Source organism: Solea senegalensis, linkage group LG13, assembly GCF_019176455.1.
Source record: "Solea senegalensis isolate Sse05_10M linkage group LG13, IFAPA_SoseM_1, whole genome shotgun sequence".
Classification (NCBI taxonomy): domain Eukaryota; kingdom Metazoa; phylum Chordata; class Actinopteri; order Pleuronectiformes; family Soleidae; genus Solea; species Solea senegalensis.
Window position 1 is genome coordinate 3,180,384 of NC_058033.1, and position 23,203 is coordinate 3,203,586.

The following is a 23,203-nucleotide window of genomic DNA, read 5'->3' on the forward strand; positions in this document are numbered from 1 at the left end:
GTCTGCACCCGATTCTGGCCCTTCGGGAGGGCTGTGCCACCTGATGCTTAAGAATAGGGTTAGATATTAAGTGGTTATGGTTAGGGTTAAGGATAATGCTTGGTTTAAGCTGTCCAAATCAATGGTGGTTAATGCACTGTGCTAAAAGGAATAGTTGCGTAAACCCGTGTGCGTATGTGCAGTTAAGAAAAAGGCCCCTACACTACATGACCACAACTCGTAAGATTTTACGATCATGAACTCTTTTCGTCACCATGTTATCTGCACTCGGTGACGTCAAGTCCGCAGTCCTCCTTGTGCAAACCGTAACTCCCCTCTGCTGCTGCTGCTGCTGCTGCTCTGGATCATATTAATCACGTTGCGAAATAGCTACGGCACACACCAAGAATTTAACAATTTCTCGCTCGGCCTCGGTTCCACCTCCCTCGCTTCTCAGGAGGGGCATAAAGTGCATTGTGTAACTTCTTCTTCGAATCTGCCGTGTTTTGTGTGCAGCTTGAGTTGTCTAAATATGTAATCACAAGCATAAACACTCATGACTCTTCTCTGCTCTGACTTTCTAACTAAAAACACTATGTAGCAATTTTACTTTGACAATATTTTATATTTAGGCTACTATACCAAAATAAGGGTCAATCGCTATATCTATATGTGTTTTTACCTCAAAAACAAGCCATATAGTAATTTAATTTCTACTTTCATTTGTTTTAGCTCATCTCCATGGAATTAATCATTTCTATTCAGGTTATAAACAGCATCATCACAATTAGAAAAACCTGTGATTGTCATTGTAGAAAAACAAACAAACATTGCACACTGTGTACAAATGAATTGTGTTTACTTTTTTTAATAACCATGTGATCATTTACAGAATTGTGGTACAGCATCTGTTGATTGCAAAACACCGTCTGACACGTTTTTCGTCATTTGATTCCTTTTAAAATGCATCCATGTTGCAGGATGTGAGCACCAATTACAAAAAAAGCATACAAAAATATTCCCAAGCCATGTTAACAAAGTGACATTATCATTATAATTATTATTTTTTAAAGCAAACATTATAAAAAGAAATCTTTACGGTAGAATATATCTCACCTTATGCACCATCTACTCCATATATCCCATGCACACGTACACACCATTACTGACATGAATTGTATACTAGTATCATTGCCTTGCTATTACACATCACGCCTATCACATACAGTTTGGTCCAGATGAAATAGTAAACAATCATTGCTGGTTTGGACAAAGCTAAATTGATCTGATTGTTCCCTGTAGGTCCACACATTTTTTTTCCCCGACCCTCCAGCGCTCAACCAGGAGCGTTTCAGATGCATTCAGTCTCTGCGGTGAGCTTGGTGGTGTTTTCTCTCACTCTCTGCCACATTCACTGCCTCGACTTGTGGTGGCGCCTGACCAATCTTCTTCTCCTGAATCCAGCTGTAAACAGGGAGACGGAGTTAATCTACATCCAGGGTTTGGTCTCGTCGGATGGATTTTTACAATTTTCCCGAAGCATAAATATTGTGCTTTTCAAGCTGTGTCAAGGCGACGAGTCGCATTGTTCAAATCTGATTCAGAGCTAATTCGCAACAGATGGTGCACATTCATCACCGCAAGTGTCTAACAGTGCGTCTGAACGCAACTGCCCTCCCACATGGCACGCAGCAGTAAACGTCAAGTTTGTGAGATAATGTAATATAAAATACAATGCTAATAAAGCCTGCATGGATTCTGATATGACTGTTCTTGAATGTGTTTGACAATTGCATTTCTTCACTAGTATGCTGGAATCAACAGACAATTGTTCTGACTGACTGGTGGGAAACGAAATCCAGGTATTTAGGCGTTTCCTCCGTATGAGGTTTTTCTTTTTTGTTCTTGATAGGTTTTTGTTTTGTACAGCATTGTTTCAAAAAACAACTCTGAATGCTGTAGTAAAAAATACCACAGAGAAGAAGACATGGAGCCTGTGGTGTGTACAAATTCAAAACACCAAGAAAAAGACAACAATGACATCATAAATCTCCCAAAGTTGCATATTGGTTTTACTTGAAAATGCTAGTGACCCGGTCTAAGAATAAAACCTGGTCCCATGTGGATAAAAATGACATACGACTTGCCGTTACCTGAGAGACACGGTCTGCTATAGCCTCTTGGATGAGGGTTCAAACAAGTCCAGTTCCCTACAACAAACTACCGAAGACCGAAGACCTCATGGATACCTTTCACGGTAAACGTCTAAAATGACCACCAGAGAAGTCTTAAATGCACACAAACTGACCTTTTATTACGAGGACTAAAAGACTGGGGATCACACATTTAACGACTACTTTTAAAGGGTAAACAGACATCGCCATTGTTGCTTTGATGTGATTAAGAACAGAGAAATGTGTTCTCTCTCCGAGGGCTGCGGGAATAAAGTCACCGTTCTTGCAGCTTGTTCTTTACACATCATCTGGGCAGAACTTTTTTTTCTTGTGTGGTGCGCGACAACTATTGTGCGATTGGCCAGAAATGTTAAGTGGTTGTGGTTAATGAAGAAATGTGGTCATTCCCTATAAGGTCTCCCCAGGAGTTCTGCACTTTTCTCATGAAGTATGAAATATCCTGGCCAGAACTAACTTTGGTCTTGTTCTTGCCAAAGAAAATACTACATTTCTCTGTTCTTGTGAAGTATGTACAGGAGTTAAGCATCAAAACTCAAGAGATGTTTAGATTGTCCATTGTGGGCTTTTGTAAAAACACGCTGGTTCAAACGGGGGAATGGCTGAGAAGGCAGTTTGACAGTTGATTTTGGTCTTGCATATTTTCCCCGCAGTAATTGTGTGTATTTTGGCAAATTCTTTCGCAACGTTGGTGTTGATGAACGTGTCATGGACTCACTGTGATCTCTTTGTGGTTTCCTGGGAGCTGCAGGTCCCTCTGTGAAATAAGAAGTCATGGTCAATCACTGACGAAAAGCATCAACGCGAATCGCACACATTTGCAGTTTAGTATTTACCTTTAATGAGTCTGGTAATTCTCTCTGTTTCGTCGTCGATCAGACCGGGGCTGCTGTGGATGGTGGTGATTTTCGAGTAGTCTGGGCCTGAACATTTGGAATAAAACCGTTCAGATCAAAAAGCTACAGAACTATTTGACCATCACACACACAATCAGGTATGTATGGTGTTAACACTTAAAAAATGCTCCACAGTCTCTTTCCCCAACCTTGAAGTAACCACTTATCTGGGAAGTGATGAATAGATTTCGGATTATTTCAAGGAGGAAAGGGCCCAAACTGAACAAGCAACCTGTTTGTGTGAAGTGTTCATGGAGTGTTCATGTAGGAGGAGCCTACCCTCAATGACATGAGGCTCGTTCTCCGTGGTGAATCTGGCTCCACCTTCAGACCGGGCAGCGGAGAAGGGGCGTTGAAAGTCAATTAACGACTTAGCAACTGTACTGACTGTACAGACGGACAGACTGACAGGCACATACAAGCCGCAGAGACACCTCCGATGCTCCCGCACATGCGTGTGCAGTATTTGTGAACACACACACACACACACACAGACACAGATATGATGTCACAGGTCGCTTTTAGGGACGTCACCTGGACTTGTAATCCTTAAACCCGCTGCTAAACCGAACCTTGACTTGCTTTAAAACTTTACGGCCTTGAGTGAATGCAGCTTTTTCTTCTTCAGAACATTGAGTTTTTTTCTTCTTCTTAGCTTCCTGTTTTATTTAGTAGCTCTTCCTCGTACGTGCCTCGTCTAGTTTCACTTCCTACTTCCTGTGTTTACACTGTTTTCCCTCCCTTGTGATTGCCTGCCTCCGCCCTGATTTGTTCCACCTGTGACCAATTAGTTTCAGCTGCGTGCAATTATCCCAGCCGAGTGGATTTAGTCTCTGTGCTCTGCAGTCTTTTAGTCGGCTCATCTATTCAGTTTAACTGCATTGTGTCTGTCATGCTCCTAGTGTATTTGTGTTTTTTGTCTTTTGCCTCATACTCTGCCCTCCTGTCTTTGTTTGTTAAAGACTTTTTTTTAATTATAAATGGCATTTGTGTCCTGCACACCAAGCTCTCCCCAGTCCTCAAATATTTCTTTAATTTAAATGATAATTAAGAGATATTTTTTGCATTTGACATACAATATACTACAAATACAATCACTAACAAAACAAAAGGAACAGGCTGAAGCCCACAGTTTATTTCTGCCTCCTAAAATGAACGAGATATTATAATTTTGAAGGCAAAAAAACCCAAAGACAAATATTGCTCTAAATTAAAGTCTTGGTATTACATGTACTCATTCATCAGTTAATTCATTTAAAAGTGTAAAAAACGTGACGTGAAATCTCTATTTTACATCAATTCTTACGTCAACTCTCTTAAATTATACTTTCCTTCTCTTAACTTTGAAAAGAAAACTGAATAAAACGGGAAAGGCTTGTATTCTTGGCTCTAAATCATATTTTAATGCAGAAAAAAAATTTGACACTGCAGAGCCTGATTATTGAGACACTGACGCCACCTGTTTTTTTCCCACTAAGACATTTATTTACCTTGGTCCTTATGTGTACAAATTCACCTCAGAATAATTTGCTGTTTATTCATGTCTGTGTTGATGTGCAAAGGCCTTAAACCTAACCAATTAGCCAAAATTCAACTTTCCTTTGGCATTTTTTGTTTTTTACCTCCGTCCCTAAAGGTGGCCTAAGACACACACAAACACACACTCACACAGGTGTGAGGGGGACACAGCTCACAGACAGAGAGCAGATTCAAAGACACCAGAGATGCAGCTGTGGCTATGAGCTCACTTGCCCCCTGCAACCAAACTAAGCCAGTCGCATTTTTGGACATGTTCACCGCACAGATACAAAAGAGCGTTGGCACACACGGGTGTGAGTCATCTGAGAGACAATAACACTGACAGAGAGGTGGAAACAGATGGGTTAAGTGATGAGATGGACAGACATCCAAATCATACTGCACCATCGGCAACAATTACAGAAACTTGGCTTTGTCTCTGTGTCACTGTACGACAAACTGTACAATTCAACCTCCTTCCTCTTCTACATAAACCCAGAATGAGCTTGTGATGTTTAGAATGGTGGCCGGCCAACGCTTGAAGCCAAGCGATCATTATCACAGTAAGTCATTATGGATAAGTGACATCGCTGCTGCAGCTATGAAACATTCATTTCCTGTGCCTCTCTGGCCCGAGCCAATTTACTTTACAAAATGTAGGCAACACAAAATGTTGAGTGAAACTGGAATGATGTAATAAATGTCATCAACATGATCTGATTTTCTTGGAGGTGGTTTAAAATACTGGCAGTTCCATGGGTGTGTCTATGGCCTCTTTCCACAGCAGCCATTTTGATGTGTTAAAGCAGGAAAAGCACATGTGTTACTGATCTCATTAACGACGCCTCTGTTCAGTTCATGCGAGTCAGGACAGTGTGACAGTGAACCAACGTGCACCCCTGAAATGAGGACGCTAAATAGAACTCGGCCGTCATTGTAAACAATCCAATTTTGATTATTTACACCTGTAGTGACCTGTCAAAATGACTGCTGCATAAAGGGCCCACCAGATTTGATTACACTGGTCTTTTCTGTTCGGTTAAAATGCGACAATGTCCATCACCGTAAGCTCAAAGGGCACATGTGAAGTAACCAAGTCACTGTTTGAGTTGCTAGTAAATAAAAAAGAAAGTTTAACTTTCAAGAATTTGAGCCAGACGTGGTGTTTTGTCAATTCAGAAGTAATGATGTTCATCTTCTGAGCCAATTCTGATGCCGATGAAGCAGAAATGAGTGAAATAATTCAATTTATTTGAATTTTGAGCACTGACAAGTGCATATAAAAACATGACTCCACATTGTGCGAGGCAGAAGACGCCTGTGTGTGTTCATATTTGTATGAACAGTTCCCTCCAGGCCAAAACGGTGCACACCATGAAAGCGACGTATCTGTTTTAATTCATGATTACCGAGGAGATGTAATGCGAAGTCCACGTGAGACGAAGATGCTGTTAACTGTGGTCAGTGAAGCTGTTAGAGGACAAACTCTTACCTGTAATTCTCCGTCCTTCAGCATCAAACTCGGCACCTGCGTTCAAATAAAAACACATTACATCATCCAAAAACATACAAAAAAACACTTATGGAGTTCATATATTAAAATATAAAAACACAAAACATGCCGTTACCCTCAATAACTCTTGTAACCTTGGTAATGGTAGGCTCCCCAGTCTCGATGACCCTGGTTACCTTGGTGACCACCGGCTCCCCCTTGACAACCACCTGAGTGAGGGTCGGTTCTGTCTCGATGACTCTGGTCACTTTGGTGATCACAGGCTGCCCCTCAATGACTCTGGTCACTTTGGTGACAGTTGGCTCTCCTTCAAAAACTTTAATGACCTTTGTCATGTCAGGGACTGTAGAGAGAGAGGAGGAAGAGGAGGGAGCAGTAACCCAAGATGAGAACCCTTCATGAGAACTTGAAGAACAAATCGAGGCTTGTGTGTGAGCGTGTGTAGGATATTAAATTGAAGAAAGAGAGGCTGCTTTTAAACTCCATGGTCCAGTGAGCTGCTCTCCTCTGTGGACACGTTTCATTTTCTCCTCTCCGCTGACTTTCAAAGCGTCGCATTTCCCCTTCATACTTTACACAACGTTTATGAGTTTTAGTGTTAACGAAGTACACGGACTCAGGTTTGTGACATGTAGAAAGAGCCGGGAACATTCCTGCTCCTGAAAGAGCCTTTGTGTAGATATTTTGTGAACAATCAATGCTTATTTACAGTTTAATCCATCCATATTAAGCCACTTTGTCAAGTTATTTTAACAAACTGTTGCTGCTTCAGAAACAGTTTGCTAGGGGCCTCCAAAATCCCTTAAAACATCCCTTTCAGACTGATAAGCACAGACAGTTTAATTAGCAGTGTTTGGTCAATTTATGCTTAAAAATGCTGAATGGACGATAAGCCATCCCATGCATTATCTCACTTAGAGATAATATAGTGATATGTTTACATTGTGTGCGTATGTGTCAAAAGTGGCCTCACAACCACATATATCAGATAGTATCACAGCAACCAAATATAAATAAATTAAAGAGGTGTCAAACTCAAAGGACCTGGGGGCCAATGAGCGTTCATGGGGATATTTCACAGAATTCCACATTAAAAGTGCTTGTCTTGAAATGGAATGATGTATACTTCACAATAAAAGCATATCGTTATCTGCATATGTAAATCGGTTACTGTCAAAAATGGAGAAATAAATCGAAAATTAAGTAAATAATGATAACGCTGCCAACTATAATTAAATGCCAACCAAGTTTATATATATATGTATATATGTGTGTATATATACATACATATAATGTAATGCTGAATGTAATAATGCTACATGTAAAGTAACAACTAAAGGTCTTATTGTTACTATTATAAAAATATTGCTCACCAATATACTCCGCATTATATTCTGTCGTTATTCTAATATTAAGGTATATAGAGAAAATGTAGAAAAATAGCTCTGTACATGCTGGATAATGAAGAATCAGATTGTGCGTCTCCTACGTTGCATCATAAATCGAGGCAAGTTTCCATCCGTGTGGAAATGCATTAAAAAATGCCAAACAGGAGAAACGGTGTCCAAGAGTTCTGTACAATCCTGGACCCTGTTCTGCCTTGACAGGCTAATTACCTAATCTCCAAAAGATCAGATTAAATATGCCAAGAGGTATGAGCTCAAGCCAGAGAGAGAGTAAATACACATTAGAGGAACAAAGAGAGTGGCCGTGCAAGACGCCAGCATGGAGAAATAATAATAGTTATGTACTCAGGTAGCTGCAGATTGGATTTCACTTATCGGCAGATTTTTCAACAAAGGACAAGTGTTCTTTTTCAAAGCAGTCACAAGTATTATTATTATTATTATTGTTATAATAATAATAAACACCACTAATGATAAATCTATTCAAAAGTTTTGAAAAGAGCAATCTTACCTGTTTCGTAATAATGCGTAGTTGTGATGGTCCTCTCTGTGAAGCAACAAAACAATATTAATATTAATTTACTGTAGACACATAACCAATCTAGCGATGGCGAAGCTAGGGAAACTTACTGAGGAAGGTAAGAGGGATCTCGGCGTAGGAATATCCAGAAACATACTAAAGGAACAAAATGGAAAAATTTACACAAGGTAGGAAATTTGAGCTCACACACAAACATGTTTTCTCTTGCCTTACCCTTATCTGGATGTACCTAATCAGCTTCTTCAGGAGGACCAGGAGGTCCTGACGGCCCACGGGAAGGTCTGTGAATAAAACACAAAATCAACCAAAGTAAAGTAAAGTAAAAAAAAAACCCCATCTCTCATCATTGTTCTTACACGCTCATTGTTCTTATACCTGCAGGATAGAGAACGTTCTTCACGACATGGATCACACCGTTTGTTGCCATCAGGTCACTGTCGGGGACGTCCACGGAGTTGACATGGATGGAATTATTCACCTGAGGAGAAAAAAACCCAAACAATGACACGTCTTTTTCTTTTTTCTTTTTTTTTCCACTCACTGAGACATCTGAATAAGCACTTTTTAAAAAAGGGTTTCACATGCGGGACATGATATAAATCCCAGACAGTGTGCGCCATTGTTGGAAGTGAGAACTGGGGGCGTTGCACTTTTGATTTCCTGACATTTAATTGTCTCCACAGTTGAGCACAAGGGCGGACATGTTCCCCTCTCTGCTTCCTCTTACTCCCTTTCACTCACCCGACTGAACCACGTTTCCTTTAGCCTCGATCTGTTTTTTTAGACTCAAGACACATTTCACTGGAAACGATGAAATGATTTGTTGTCGTGTCCTTCATACTGGCTCTAGGCTTGAAATACATGGCTTTCCTATTAGTGTATTATCCCAAACACGTTTCCTATGTCCTTTAGGCCTAAACTGTGACTTTGGCTAATATGATAGGAAACAAGAATGAGGGCTAAAGCAAAGTAATGGGTGAAATTAAAAAAGTTAGAAAGTGGGGGAAAAAATGATTTGGGAGACGAAGCATAAGTGGGTGTTGACAGAAATGTATCATCTTTCCAAATAGTACGAGGCTGATTGTACTTACAGACATAACTTGGAGGTTGTTGCCCTGGAGGGTTTTGAGCAGGTTGGTGACTCCTCCCTCCAAACCTCCATTGATGAAGACGCCATTACTGAAGTGGTAAAGCAGGATGGTTCTCAGAGCGTTTAGATCTTCTGTCAATGTCAACAAAAAAGAAAACAATATTTACATTCTGTGCAGGGTGTACCCCGCTTTTCGTCAGCTGAGATTTGCACTGCGCCCCCAATGACCCTCATGTGGAGGATAAAGCGGTAGAAGATGATATTTTTCTGCCCTTATCCCATACATTATGTACCGTTACAATCATTTTATTAGGTACATCTGTTTCACCGCGTGGTAACACACATTTTCTCAGCCACAAATCGCATGGCAGCAACGTAATGCATGATCTACTGGGAGTTTCATGCACAACCATCCGGAGAATGGTCTAAAAATGAAAGGCAAAGAGAAAATGCCTGAGGTCAGAAGAATTGCAAGACTGGTTCTGGAAGACTGGATATAAAGGTGACAGTAACTACTCCTGATACTTTATTACTGTGTACCTAATAAAGTGGCAGATGAGTGTCATTTCATAAAAAACACATTGGCTGACCTGGAAAGGCGAATATATGACATTATGTGTGTTTCTGCACTTACTTTTGAGCAGAGTTAAGTCCTCTCGACTGAGGCCAGCAAAGGCATCGTCAGTCGGTGCAAAGATGGTGTAGGAGCCCTCCTGCTTCAGCAGGTCAGTCAGACCTGCGACCTCCATCAGTGACAGGAAAATCCTACAATGAGGAGAGAAGACAGACATCGTGATGTGCAGTGTTGCCAGAGAGAAATCAAGTGCAAAAAGTTTGACCTTGTAGCTTCATAACAATGCTGATATAAAACGCAATCACTGAAACTTTATCTTGTTTTGTAACTATGTGGTCAACTGTGTGTTTTTAACAACAGTCCTGTTGTTAATGTCAACACAATGACCTCTGCACCTCTTCCAATAAAGAAAAAATAACTATAATAGCACGACTGTTGTTGAGGATAAATTATACTTTTAGTCATATTTGGATACAAACCAGCTCATATGTTGCTCATTTTTCAACGGGGGGATTTGTGGATTTGGCAGTGTGACACGGTGAAGTTGTGTATGTTGGGATTTGTGTGAGACATGTGGGCTTCTGTGGTCACTTGTTCACACATCTGCTTCATCAGTTATGCACCAACAGCTTCTCTCCTGGAGCCAGTATTCGTCACAGAGCTATAAAATGTCAAATCTATATGGTGAAGCACTTCCACTAACACATTAAATGGTAATTCTGTTGGGGAGAAGGGAAATGTTTTCCTTCCAGCACGACTGTTTTCTCAATTTCCTTATGTTACTTGGGGCAAACTCTTGACATCACTCCAGGAACCTTATGTCTGTTTGATTAATAATATGAAAAACAAACTTAACATGCATGACATTTTGTTGCGGCTCTTACTTGAAGCGTCCGTCAGCGATCAGGAGCTCGTACATAGATTTCTCAGCTGGTTTGATGAGGGAACTCATGACATGGAGGGCCCCATTGCTTCCCTCCTTACTGCCGCGCAGCATACAAGCATTTTCTATGCACACAGCCTAACAAGATAAGAAACAAAAAGAGAGGAGAGAATCTATTAAGTATTTAGTTTAAGGACGGGGGAGCGTTGCATGAACTACACTAGACAGTACAATACATTTCCTTCAGGATCCAAACCCATCTGATTCTAATATTTGAACCACTTAAGCAGAAACATACATCACCTGCCAAAAGCTGAACTAATTACTGTTTTTGTTTAGAGCTGAGGAACAACCAAATCATGTAAGGTCTTGGTAAGGTGCCTGGTAATGGCTTTTCAAATCTACAGCATTAGAAGCCAACTCTCTATTTCTCTACCCTGGTCTTTATTCACTTGGTTTGACTCTGATGCAACAAACGCACAAAGTTCTCACAGTGCGGTAAATGAAGACTCTGAGCAATTTGCCGGCCAGTGTTTCCAGCATCTGTCCATTGTAGAGCTCACTCAGTGTAACTTTGAGCTTCAGGAAGTGGTTTTCCAGCAGGATCCTCAGCAGGTTCTGGTCTGTTGACATCACCTCATCTGACAGACACAGAGAAGTTACAGATGTGACGTGACAGGTTGTCATCTTACTCATAGAACCCAGTCAAAAAACAAACAAAGGGTTAAACTAGATGTTCTATCCATGTGTGGTGAATGATCTTAGACAAGTGCAAAGAAATCTAAGGCACTCAAATAGCCATTTCATGGCTAGTGAATCATGTCAACTGACATGTACATATCTGAAAATCAAAATATATGCATTGAAAGGTCGAGTGTGTGATATTTATCAAGGTTTAATGACACAATTTGAGTATACGACTCATTAATATGTTTATATAAGTGCAGATTTGTTTCATTTTCATTGCCTTACACTAAAGCTTTTTATATGTACTTTTAGTGCGGGGGAGGCCCTTTTTCTTTCGTTTTTCTTACACACTGGACCTTTTAAAAACAGCAGATTTAAAAAAAAAAAATTTCTTATACTGTTGATATGATTATATACATACAGTACAGTGTATCGCCCTCTTGTGTCACTTTCACTTGCTCAGAACTCATTGGAAATCAACTCACTGGTGAAGGCGCTGTTGTGTGGAGCCAGAATCGTGTAGTCCGTCTTTGGGCGCATGGCGGCGGCTAAGCCCAGTTCAGACACCATGTCAGTGAAAGTGCTCTGGGACTCTTCCATCATCTCAATCACCTCCTTGGCTGTGAAAAAAAATCACATAAACGTGACTTAAACATGACAAAACCATGAGATAGTGAGGACATAATCAAATCCTGATTGTGTTCTTACCTGAGTCGGGGACGAGCACCTGGTCAATGAGGTGGATGACGCCATTGCTGGTGACAATGTCCTTCTTCAGCACCATCTTGATACCGTTGACTGTCACGCTGTCACCATCACAGCCGATCACTATGTTGCTGCCCTCTGCCGTCTCATACACTGATCCTGACATGATTGCCTCAGAACACTGAACACTGTTCAGCAGGTGGTAGTTCACCAGGGCTGATGGAGAACAAGCGGTAGAGGGTTTTAAAAATGAACCTGATGAAATTAGACTCAAATGTATCTTTTGTAACGACACAGGCATGTCAAACTGAACAATTTGTAATGGGAAAGCCCTTCCAAAGCCACAGGAATTCCAATTTCAAGCCATTATGGTCCGCAGTGCAGGCCAAATTACTGTGGCCCAAACCTTCTCTTGTAGAAATGAGACACTGGGTTCTACATTATCGCTACTGTGGTGGCTGTTATAACATGGATGGTCAGTAAATCTTGTTGGCCAAGTGTCTGAGAATGTATCCGAGGTTATATCGCGCTCCCAGAGGAAGCTGCTGACTGAGGATGCAGCTAACTGGATGTGTGTTTATAGACATTCCTGGACAGTGATTCAGCAAATAGGCAGATAAGCTGCTAGTGTGGAGACATGAGGTTCCTGCATTCACTGCATGGTATTTGGACTTAGTGAGTTGCTGTTTTTTTCCTTGAAATAAGACAGATGAGTAGTGTGAAGGTATTAGTTGGATTTAATTTAACTTTAGGTCAAAATGATAAAATATAATGGATAACCCCTTTCAAAAGGATACAGATCGACACCGTTTTTAGCAGAACATTTGCAAATTAAAGGTGGGGATGTTTGGTTATCTTCATAAAAAATCAAAATCATTAAATACAATTGATTCTGTTTGTGTAGGCAATTGTGCTGGTGATCTGGCAACCCATGCTGCTTTGAGTGTGTGTGTCTTTTTGTACCACTTATGCTCTCACTTCACCATGCATCACAGGGGACGGGACAGCAGTATACTTACTACAGTAGACCACATGACAGATGATGTACAAGTGATGCAAACATCACTAGTTTTGCAGGTAATTTGTGATAAATTTGCTTCTATTTTCAATCGCCCAAAAGAGTAAAGTCATGGGAACTCTGCCACATTATCCTGAATCATTCAACTGACATACATCATCCTAGTCCATGCTGAAACCATGAATGCCTCTACAAACTTATGTGCCAATCCATCTAGTCAATGTTACGCCTTTCAGTTTTATTTATGTGGTGTTGCAAATCCCAAAACGTGTAGGATTCATCCAACAGCTGTTGAGATATTTCCAAATTGCTGCAATAAACGTCCAACCCTTGAAGAGTCAGCAACTGCTCTTGACTGCTTGCACACACAAGTCATCCAAAGAACAATACACACACATTAAATGTCACTATTATTATTATTATTATACATGTTGTACAATATACGGTACCTGCAATAACAGCCTTGTCGCCCATGATGCGCTCCAGGTAGTCAGGGCTCAATTTGTCAAAGGCGTTGTTAGTGGGAGCAAACAGAGTGTACTGTCCAGGCTTGTCCAGCTTGTCCATCATACCAGAAGCCAACGCCGCAGCCTGGGAAACAAGACAGGACAGTGGGTCTAACATCACTGTGGTTTTCATTCACGTAGCATTGGCTTTGAAGAATATTGTGCATTTTACATACAGTGAAGGAGGAGAGCTCATCGTCGACATCCAGGACTTCTTTGATGGTGTTGCTCACAGTGGTGATAACCCGGTCAATCACGTGCACCACGCCGTTTGTGGCCACCTGGTTACCGTGGATGATTCTGGCACAGTTTACTGTTACAATCTTTAACAAAGAATAAGAAGAATAAATGGGGTTACTTCCACATTTCATTCCATCATATGTAGTATTTTCAGACTTTGGATTCACCGACCCCATTTGAGTAGTGGTTTATGTAGAGGCCCAGGTCATTGTACATGGATTTCACAGTCATGCCGTCCTTCATGTCTTTGGTTAGAAGACGGTTGTTCACCATGTGGAAGTGAAGGGCGTTGTACAGCTCGATATTCACATTGCTCACCAGCGCTGACCGCACACTCTGGGGAAGAATCACAGCAATCCTGTAACATTTTATTTGTTTTCCTGGTATTAAACATCGAGCCTCCACTCACAGAATCAAGCTGATCCCAGGCATCATTGCTCGGAGCAAACATGGTGAAGGAGCCTTTTCCTTCAATTTCCTCCCTCAGCTTGGACATGTCAGCATACTGCTGTGTGGTTGTAGCCTTGATGAGCCCCAGTGTGCCATACACATGGTCAATGGGAGCCACTATGGGAGGGGGAGACAGTTCAAGCTCAGTCTATATAACCAATGAACCGAAACTTTGAATTGACTTTGAAGCCCACAGGGATAGTTGAGAGTGTGGTTTGAGGCATGTACCTGCAGGACATCCTCTCATACCATCCAGCTTCATGTAGCCAGGGCAGCACTCGTACAGATTCATGCTGCCAAAATAAAGAACACAAATAGTGAGTCAGTTTATTATAATGATTCATTGTCTTTGCAAAAAACGAAAGGAAAATAAATGGGGGGGGCAATGGGCAATGTAAACGTGAGGCATGCTGAGAAAACAAAGGAAATCCCTCAGGTCCACAAAGCAGAACTGACAAATGAGAGGAAGAAGACAAATGTGTGGACCTGTGCAGGGAGAGGATGACGAGTGTTTGGACTGAGAGCAGTGAAGACGTGAAATGAGACGGAATCTTATTCTAAAGATTACAAAACCATAATTGGGCAAAGTGCATTTGAAAGCATGGGGGAGTGAATAAAAACTAGATAAAGCACAAGTCTCATGAGGTTGATGGCAGAAGAAAGGTTTCAAGAACAGATTTATTTATGAGATTTCCTACAATTTCAATGCTGTATCAATAAACTATGACATCAGGAAGCAAAAACCTTTGGCTCAGCAGCTCCAAAAAAACTATATATATACATATAGTATATACTTTGATGTAAACTCACAGTGCAGATGGGAAACTGCAGCTTGTGTATTTTATATTCACAAGAGAAGCAGACAGGCGTGTCTGTGTGATTTAATCTAACTTCTATGGAGCTCTTGATAAACAGTTGCCTTCTTGTGGCCATTTAAAAGACTTCGGGGGTTGGGTGGCGGGCGGAAGAAACAGTTTATGGAAATTATGTGGCGAGAGTAGGAGAAACGCTCAGGCAGGAAGCTGAGAGGAACATGCTCACAGACGTGGAGCTGTGCGAGCAGAGCGAACAGGAGGCCTATAATTAAATATTCCATCTACATTTCACTTAAAACTGTATAAACAAATGTCTGTTACATGTAAACCACTGTCAAATGAGTTCACACGTGGCTGATTAAGAGCTGTGTTTAGATTAATTGCCGCAAAGATTCATTTGACTTCAAGACTGTAAATAAAAAAATTGATACAGTAACAATATATTGAATAGCCACCAGGAGGCGACTCTGCTGGAAAAGAACTAAGTTTGAATTAAAGTTGATGTGAAAATTTCTCACTGATGAATGAAAGCTATTGTCCAACACATGAATGACCAGATGCAGGTGCGATTGAATTTTAGTTTTGTCGGACAAATAGAGAATCTCATAGCTTCAAAACAGGAGTTGAATTTGTTGTTATATACCATAACGTTGCACTTCGCAGCCCACGGCCAAGAGGACAGGAATTGGGCTTCAATGCAAATGTCAAATCTTTTTTGCAAATGCAAAGATGGCTTTGAGAAGGCTGCAAACAGGTTGGAGTATGACTGAAAACGCAAAGAAACGCCCATGAAAAGTCTCAAAGGTGAATTCTACTGCTGTGTCTTTCACACACTACACACAAACACTTGGTCCTTGACAAAGCCTGATTTCAGATGACAGACCAGGCATATAAATCATGTTACTGTTCGCTAAAACCAAGCAGAACCAGAATAATAACATCAACAAGGTCAAATATTACAAAATGCCACGCACTGCACTTCAGATCCTTTTTTGTAAAACTATAAGCAGACCTTTGTTTCGGAGTTACTCCAAGTTTACCACAGCATCTTCCAAATATAAATACAGTAGTGAGTCAACACTGGACGCTCAACAACGATTCACCGGCGTATGAGCCACAAATTTACTCAACGCTGGAATACATTTTATTGGGTTTCAACCAAAAAAACACTTCATAGATTCCAGTTGGATGTTTGAGTGGGTTTGTTAAAGAGGTTTGCTCACAGCTTATTCCACTTTCACTGCATATGGGGTCATTTCCATGTTTTCTCTTCCTTTGGATATGTGCAAAACACATATCCAAAACAAATAACGACTTCAGAGATGAACAGAAGTGGTATGTTCTTCAAGAGCCGATCACTCCCCTCATAGCCGACTTCAAACATCACTCACTTTCTCCCGTCGACTCCCAGAAATGACTCACGAGTTTTGGAACCGCTCTAATCCACTTAAATCAGTGTTTGAAAATATTCCGCGTGATAATAAATGATGTGAATTTCTCTATTTTAGCAGCTGCCTTGCTTACAGGAGAATCATGATGTGTTTTGACATTAATTGATATCATGTAACCCACGTGAAGAATCCACGCAGAGCTGGACGTCAGGGAGGCATGAAGTCATCGCTCTCCCGGCTGCGGCGCTCTGACAGGATAATGGATGCAGTTCAAGCCAAAAACAGAAACAGCAACAAGCCAATGCACAGGCGCCTGACAGTGTCACTGCATTTAGCAATGCAGCGTGGGCTTAAAGATGAGCAGATGTGCAGACACATACTGTACACACAGACACACAGCGGCATCTGGTGCAAACATTAGTCTTTTTTTCTGTTAGGTGATCAACAATTAAATATATATCTTTCTTTTTTGTTCCTTTAAAGTGTATTTTAAAGTATCTTACCAGAAAATTACTTTGGCAGAAGTTGAAGTCACTTTTTTATAATATTGCTTAAGTAAAAAGTCTTGATATGACATTTACTGTACTTCAGTATCAAAAGAAGTAATTTAAAAAAGTCATCCATGGTAGCTCAAAGTTGCTAGAAATACAAATAACAAAGCAACACACAGATACGTGAATTTTGCACTTAAGTACAACCAGGAACAAACCCAGAAGACTATATGTCAATTTATTTTAGACAGTTTATGCTCAGGATTAATACAATTTAACATGTATTCAAAATGACCAAAAATGCAGCTCTAAAAATGAACTTAAATAAGTAGAGATACTCCATGTGCACAGTGTAAAGAGACGTGCAGATTCATGTAACACACAGAACAGTGACCAAAGACGGACAAGTCTACGGCCTCTTCTGTTATTATTCTACTTATTATAACCACACATAAGCATTTAGCCTCTGCTCCCTTCATATTTTGTCCGTCACCTCGAGCAAATCAAAACACCATGGAAGATTGTTTCCACCTGCATCTCCAGCAGCTCACTTCAAAACATCTGTGACTTCACGTCGACATCAAAATAAGTTGTTTTTTTTGACCTTCGGTACAGGACTGCACGTATTTCTTCAAATGCTGCACACAGACTCACTCTAACACCCCTTCCTAATCAATCATCAACTCCAAATCCAAGTCAGACAGAATCACAGCTGGGTGGATTTCCTCCACTGCTGCCAAACAATGTCTCACTGTGACCATAGAGGGAAGCAAGTGTTTTCTGGCTGGGCGTCTGTTTCGCCCATTTTTGGTGATTATGTGTGGTCCGTACATCATGTAGATCCTGTTTTCGTTACATTCAATTTTTACATTTCATTTTAACATGTTTTATTCCTTCCTTATCGATTTCCTTCATTGATGAGAAAAAAATATCTCTCAAAAATAAAGTAAAATCAACATGTTTGACAACCTTTATCCTTCAGCCGACTGCATGACACAAAGCAAATGTGTGTTCTCGTGTGCGAGTGTCTGTGGAATATTGAGTACAAGGAAAAAAAAGGTGATTCTTTCCGACGTCTCCGCACACTACACACCTACAAGGTAGGGCAACACCAGCCGAGCCTTACACTCCACCAACACAACAGCAGCAGCAGCAGCTGTATTCCACACCGTGACATCATCTGAACATCAAGTCACAAGAACATGCACATTTGTAACAAATGACCAGTTTGGAGAGAAGTTAATAATCATAAGTGCAGTAAAATAATAGAGACATGTTCAAAAGTAATGATAAAATGTTTATCAATAACAAAAGTGATTTAACGTCACATTGAAACTAATGTATCAATAGAAAATTGAACAAACTGCCTCCAAATAATCACGTTCACTGAATTGTATTTGTATTTTATGTCTATTTATTTTTTATTCTGTTGGTGTTACACAAATAATTTACCCTTTGGGAGACTATTCTACTATTGTATTCTATTCTAGGCTGTGTCTAATTTCAAACAGAAGTATTACACAGTTATCATATCAAGATCTGCTGAAACTGGAGCCTGCAGCACTTATATCCTCTTTTTTCACACACACACACACACATACATATTATTTTTAAAAATGCATAGAGACTCAAAATCCTTCCTGAGCACCTGAAATCTGCCGGAGAGGAAGTGAGGCATCAATCACTGCTGAGCACGGTTTACAATATCAGCGAACTCTACAATAGAGAATGAACTTGGCCAGAGGCGACGCAGCAAGCCCATACATGGGGGGGGGGTATTTTAAAGGGGGTGGATGTATCCACAGAACCAGATATAAATGGCGATAGAGATTTTAAACTTGTGCAGTATAAAACAAAACAGATTAATGATAAGCTGAGTCCTCTTTCTTTTCGTGTCTCTTTAGGAGAATCAAAAACGTTAAAAAAGACATTCAATTAATGAAAATAGAGGCGTCTTTGAACCTCGGTGGAAGCTCAGGGAGCAACATGAGACATGAAGGGACATGCTGAGATGAGAGGAGGACAAAAAGAATCTGTGTCCGCACACAGACGAGGTCAAACTGTGCTCACTGAACTCTGCCGTTGCAAAGAAAAACGAGCGGGTGAAAGTTGAGGAGGTGAGTGAAAACTGAGCTTCTGATGTTTATCTGGCTTATTCGAAATGTCTGACCCACCGTCTGCAAGACCTATATTCTATAAGTAGACATCATAACATTACAATAACAATGTATGACTTGTCATTTATTGATAGGAAAGTAAGTATACCATCTTATCCCGTAGTGACAACTCAGTAACAGTGCAGAAGATTAAAGATGAATTAAACTTTATAACGTGCTAATTATCATCCTCAGGTGTTAGTTAAAGGAAAATTTAACTTCACAACCAAGAGGCTTCTTATACCAATCAATCTGAGAATCCTCTCAAACATGGTCATTGTGAAGGTTTTACACCGATGGTATAGCCTGCAGTAACTTTTACAGAGCTGGAAGCGGCTTAATGTTGTTGCTGTACTGCAATTGAATGTGTTACCGTTACTTTCCGGGGGGCTGTGTGCAAGCTGGGAGTGACATAAATGACATAAAGAGACTTACGCCTTCCTGCCACAGATGGAGCCTTTGTACCAGTTCCTACATGTGCTGAAGTATTTCTTCTTGGTCCCCAGGACCTGCTGCAGAGCGCACACGTTGGGTCTGTGAAGATTTGGGGGAGATTGGGGGATGGTGATGAAGGAGTGACATGGAAAGAAAGAAAGGAGCAAGGGGGAAGTGGGTGAGGCAGGTTGTTGGGGAGGAAGAGAGACAGGTAAGAAGAGGAGAGGATTAGTTGTTGAGTGAGGGTATGAGAGAGGGAGGGAGGGAGGGTGCATTCAGGTAAAGAAAAATATGTCATGTATACATGTCACTGCTTATGTACACTGCTTTCACAATGAATCATTTCACTTGTTTGAAGAAGGAAGCTTTTTTGCCCCCAAATGATTCCATAATAGCATTTATACACAGAAAAATAACAAAAACAATAATCCCCAACACAAGACTTAACTGTTAACAGTTATATTAACCCTACATAAAGCTTATCTACAGCTTTCTGCTTCAATAAACTGTCCCACATTTATATTATGTCTATTCTTTTAAACCTTTATTATCTCTTTTCACGTTACAACCCGTAAAAATTGAGTTTTATTTTTTTAATAATCTAGATTTAAATACTTTCAGATTGTCTCAATAATAATAAAATATCTTAAGCATTTTAGAAAGTAGCCATCAGAAAAGAGGTTGGCAACCGGGAATGATTTTAAGTCCAAAGTCTAATGTCTTTTTAAATGGCATTCAATGTAGAATAATAAATAAATGTTACATAAAGTTACTGAGAGCAACAGCTTCTTTAATTCACCGATAAATGAATGCTTAACTTGTGCTGAAAAAGAAAAAATTCTTAGCTCTCTTAATTTCTTTATCCATTTCAAGTAATGCATTAATTTCAAGAATGACTGTGAGACAATTTTCAGTTTTTGATTTTGGTTTGAATCAATTTCTTCACCAAAGCAGTTGCAGACTGACCTATTTCGGACCTAAAATCACGATGTAGTGTGTGTTTAAAAAATCAGAAAGAGAAGTCCTTTGACAATTGGTGATCAATTTATCTTTAAAGATGCAAAATACTTTTAAAAAGACATTAGACTTGGGTCAAGTGCACCACCCATTGTTTCTATCACACCAAAAAACAAATAAACAAAAAAGCATTGAGTATGAGTCTTCAAGTGTGACATTTAAAGACTAATGAACATTTTTTAATGTCACTCCACCCAAAAGATTCTAGAACCAGGCCTGGATTTATTTAATGTCACCAAACATCTGCTCAGTTACAAGATTTTTAAACTACACTGTCATCTCTCCCTCTCCTCCCTCACACATTTCCATTCTTTCATCCTCACTTTCTCACTTACCCTTCCTTCCTGGCGCGTATGCGACTGTGGGTCACTATCTTGTCATATGCCGATGAATCCACACTCCCGAGACAGCAGAGTGCCACCAGCACTGAGGTCACTGTAAGCAGCTGATGCATCCTGGACGGTTATGATCCTCTTTGCTTCACAAACACTCACACATACGTATGTATATCTATATATATATATATATATATATATATATAAATTTCCCAAAAATACACTGGGACAAATGGCAGTGCACATGAAAAAGAGAGGCTTTTATACCAACAGGTCTCTCTCTGTGTCTGTGTAACACACACCCATTCAACACCCACTCCCTCACTGTCTTTTCCATACCATTATGTCTTGGTCTCACTCACTCACGCCCTTCTCAGAATCCTCCCTCTAACCCCTCCCTCCCTCCCATTCTCACACATGACTTTCTTTACCACCATCACATCCCAGAGCACCGAGGACACCCTGTTAATTTTGCTTTGAGCTCTGCTCCGAGTCATGACAGCTTGTCTTGTGGCTGTGGATTGTCAATATACAAAATATTTCATAGGAATATTCAGGCAGAAGACAAGACAGAAACGGATTATCTCTCCTCCTCCAGTTAATTACAAACTGTCCAGAAATACAACATGGTCTTTGACGGTGAAATAAGTTACAAGTTGAATATTCCAGTCACACAGTCCTGTCATACAACACAATTTTTCCAGGGAGGCACACTGTTCAAATTCATAGACATGTATAAGCAGCAGCATATATACCAGGCGAAGTGCCAGGCAACTTGTTCCTTCCCTGGCTGTTTTCCTACAAAGTGAAGATGGTGACAAAAGTGAATATTCAATATTGTCCGAATTATTTATTTTCCGCGGATTTTTTTCCCATAGGAATGAATGAAGAAATGTTTTCAAACTTCAACATTTTCAACTCCTTCTACTCATTCAAATTTCAAAATGGTCACAAACATTTCAAAAATATTCACTGGATTCAACTTTTTAATACCGTTCATACTTTTTCCACAATCAGAGTTTAAGTTTCATCAAGTTTTTGGACTTTTCCAGCAGTGTGAATTAGTGTATTGCGTGAGGTTCAAAATTGCCTTTTCTAGTTATACATGCTTTTATTTTGACACGTAAGCATTCTCTGGAGCAGGATGAGGGAAAGTTTATGATAAAGTTGTAGATGGCGGGAAAACTACAGGTCTATAGGTCTAAAATCTATTTCTCTGAATATTTTTTGTACAGCTTTGTCGTTGTTCATATATATTTATTTACTGCCTTGTTTGTTATTTGTGTTACCGATGTGTGGCAAATTAACTTCCCTTGTGGACAAAAAAAAATATATCTAATCTAAAATAAATAAAGAAAAAGAAACAGCACATGACCACTAGCTGGAGTAACATAGTGTTTCCAGCTAATGAGATGCATTCAGTGACCCTGGTAAAATGTCATCACTTTTGCAAGCGCACGTGCAGTTCACTAACTTTACACTTGCTGCTGCTGCCACCTTGTGGTGATAGATGCACCACAAATTAGGTCGTCATTGGTGGGGAAATGTTTGCAATCATTGATAAAACTTTTTGATATAATCCCACATAGTTGCATTAACTGACCAATCAAATATTCTTCAAATATTTCATCCCTGCTGTATAATGATATTGACTACGCAGCTGTAAATAGACTTGATGTGAATGTATTTGTTTTTATGCGCTGAAAAGTAAGGCTGTGAATCAAACCCTGTAACACAGGATGATGGATCAGTGCAGACGAGAGATAAGTTCACACTTTTCTTGACAGTAGCCCGACTTTATTTTCTCTCATCCGCCCCCAGGGTGACGACTTCCCTCCTCATTAATCCTGCAATGTGGATTCACTCTTTCCCCCTACTAAACTCCTGTTCATGCTGCAGCTGCTCTCCTCTCCTCATCCCTTCTGCTGTCTTGTTCATCGTTCATCACCTCAGCTTCTTTTCCCCTCCCTCTACTGTTGCCTCCGTCTCCTTAATGTGCAGCCAAATCTGATACAACTTCAAAGGAGAATTCATCATGAAGCAGCAGGCTGAAATCACCCCGAAGTCGCCCCCGTCCCGTTCTGATTTATGAGCATAAAAAGGTAGATTTCCAAACTGGAGATGTGCAGGTCAGGATTCAGGAATTTCTCATTAGGTTATTCCTTTGATTTACTCCACAGGACAGATTATCTGTGCAATAATCCTGTGCCGCCGCACTCTTTTATGTTTAATGTTATGCAGTGAAGACTGTAAATTGTATAAATGTAAATAGTTCTAATAATATTTCAACACTTTCTCATATACTTTTATATTCCTGTTACATACATACATATTTCGGATTAAAATCTAAACACCTTTTGAGTTA

At 40.2% G+C, this 23,203-nt stretch overlaps 1 protein-coding gene across 2 annotated transcripts; it reads right to left on the reverse strand.

Annotated features, from left to right (window-relative positions):
- Positions 1 to 831: 831 nt before the first annotated feature.
- On the reverse strand, positions 832 to 21,144 carry LOC122779926 (periostin-like). 2 transcript variants are annotated; one of them, XM_044042602.1, is made up of 23 exons: positions 20,839 to 21,144; positions 19,487 to 19,585; positions 14,427 to 14,491; positions 14,158 to 14,315; positions 13,920 to 14,084; positions 13,685 to 13,831; positions 13,452 to 13,593; positions 11,988 to 12,200; positions 11,765 to 11,899; positions 11,085 to 11,233; positions 10,594 to 10,730; positions 9,770 to 9,900; positions 9,137 to 9,267; positions 8,421 to 8,523; positions 8,259 to 8,326; positions 8,135 to 8,180; positions 8,016 to 8,051; positions 6,214 to 6,441; positions 6,078 to 6,113; positions 3,347 to 3,391; positions 3,008 to 3,094; positions 2,890 to 2,928; positions 832 to 1,443 (listed from the first exon to the last, which is right to left on the reverse strand). In XM_044042602.1, the coding sequence occupies exons 1-23, from the start codon at positions 20,955 to 20,957 to the stop codon at positions 1,391 to 1,393; spliced, it is 2,532 nt and encodes an 843-aa protein (XP_043898537.1). In that variant the 5' UTR covers positions 20,958 to 21,144; the 3' UTR covers positions 832 to 1,390. The 2 variants fall into 2 exon arrangements, with proteins under 2 accessions (XP_043898537.1, XP_043898538.1); XM_044042603.1 differs by lacking the exon at positions 3,347 to 3,391 and having other exon boundaries at positions 20,839 to 21,143.
- Positions 21,145 to 23,203: the final 2,059 nt, after the last annotated feature.

Excerpts from the sequence above, each read along its gene's own strand:
- LOC122779926 (XM_044042602.1), bottom strand. The coding sequence starts at position 20,957 with ATGCATCAGCTGCTTACAGTGACCTCAGTGCTGGTGGCACTCTGCTGT. Across the intron at positions 14,492-19,486 it reads TCCATCTGTGGCAGGAAGGC|CATGAATCTGTACGAGTGCT; the intron begins GTAAGTCTCTTT and ends TTATTTTGGCAG. Across the intron at positions 9,901-10,593 it reads ATCGCTGACGGACGCTTCAA|GATTTTCCTGTCACTGATGG; the intron begins GTAAGAGCCGCA and ends TCCTCATTGTAG.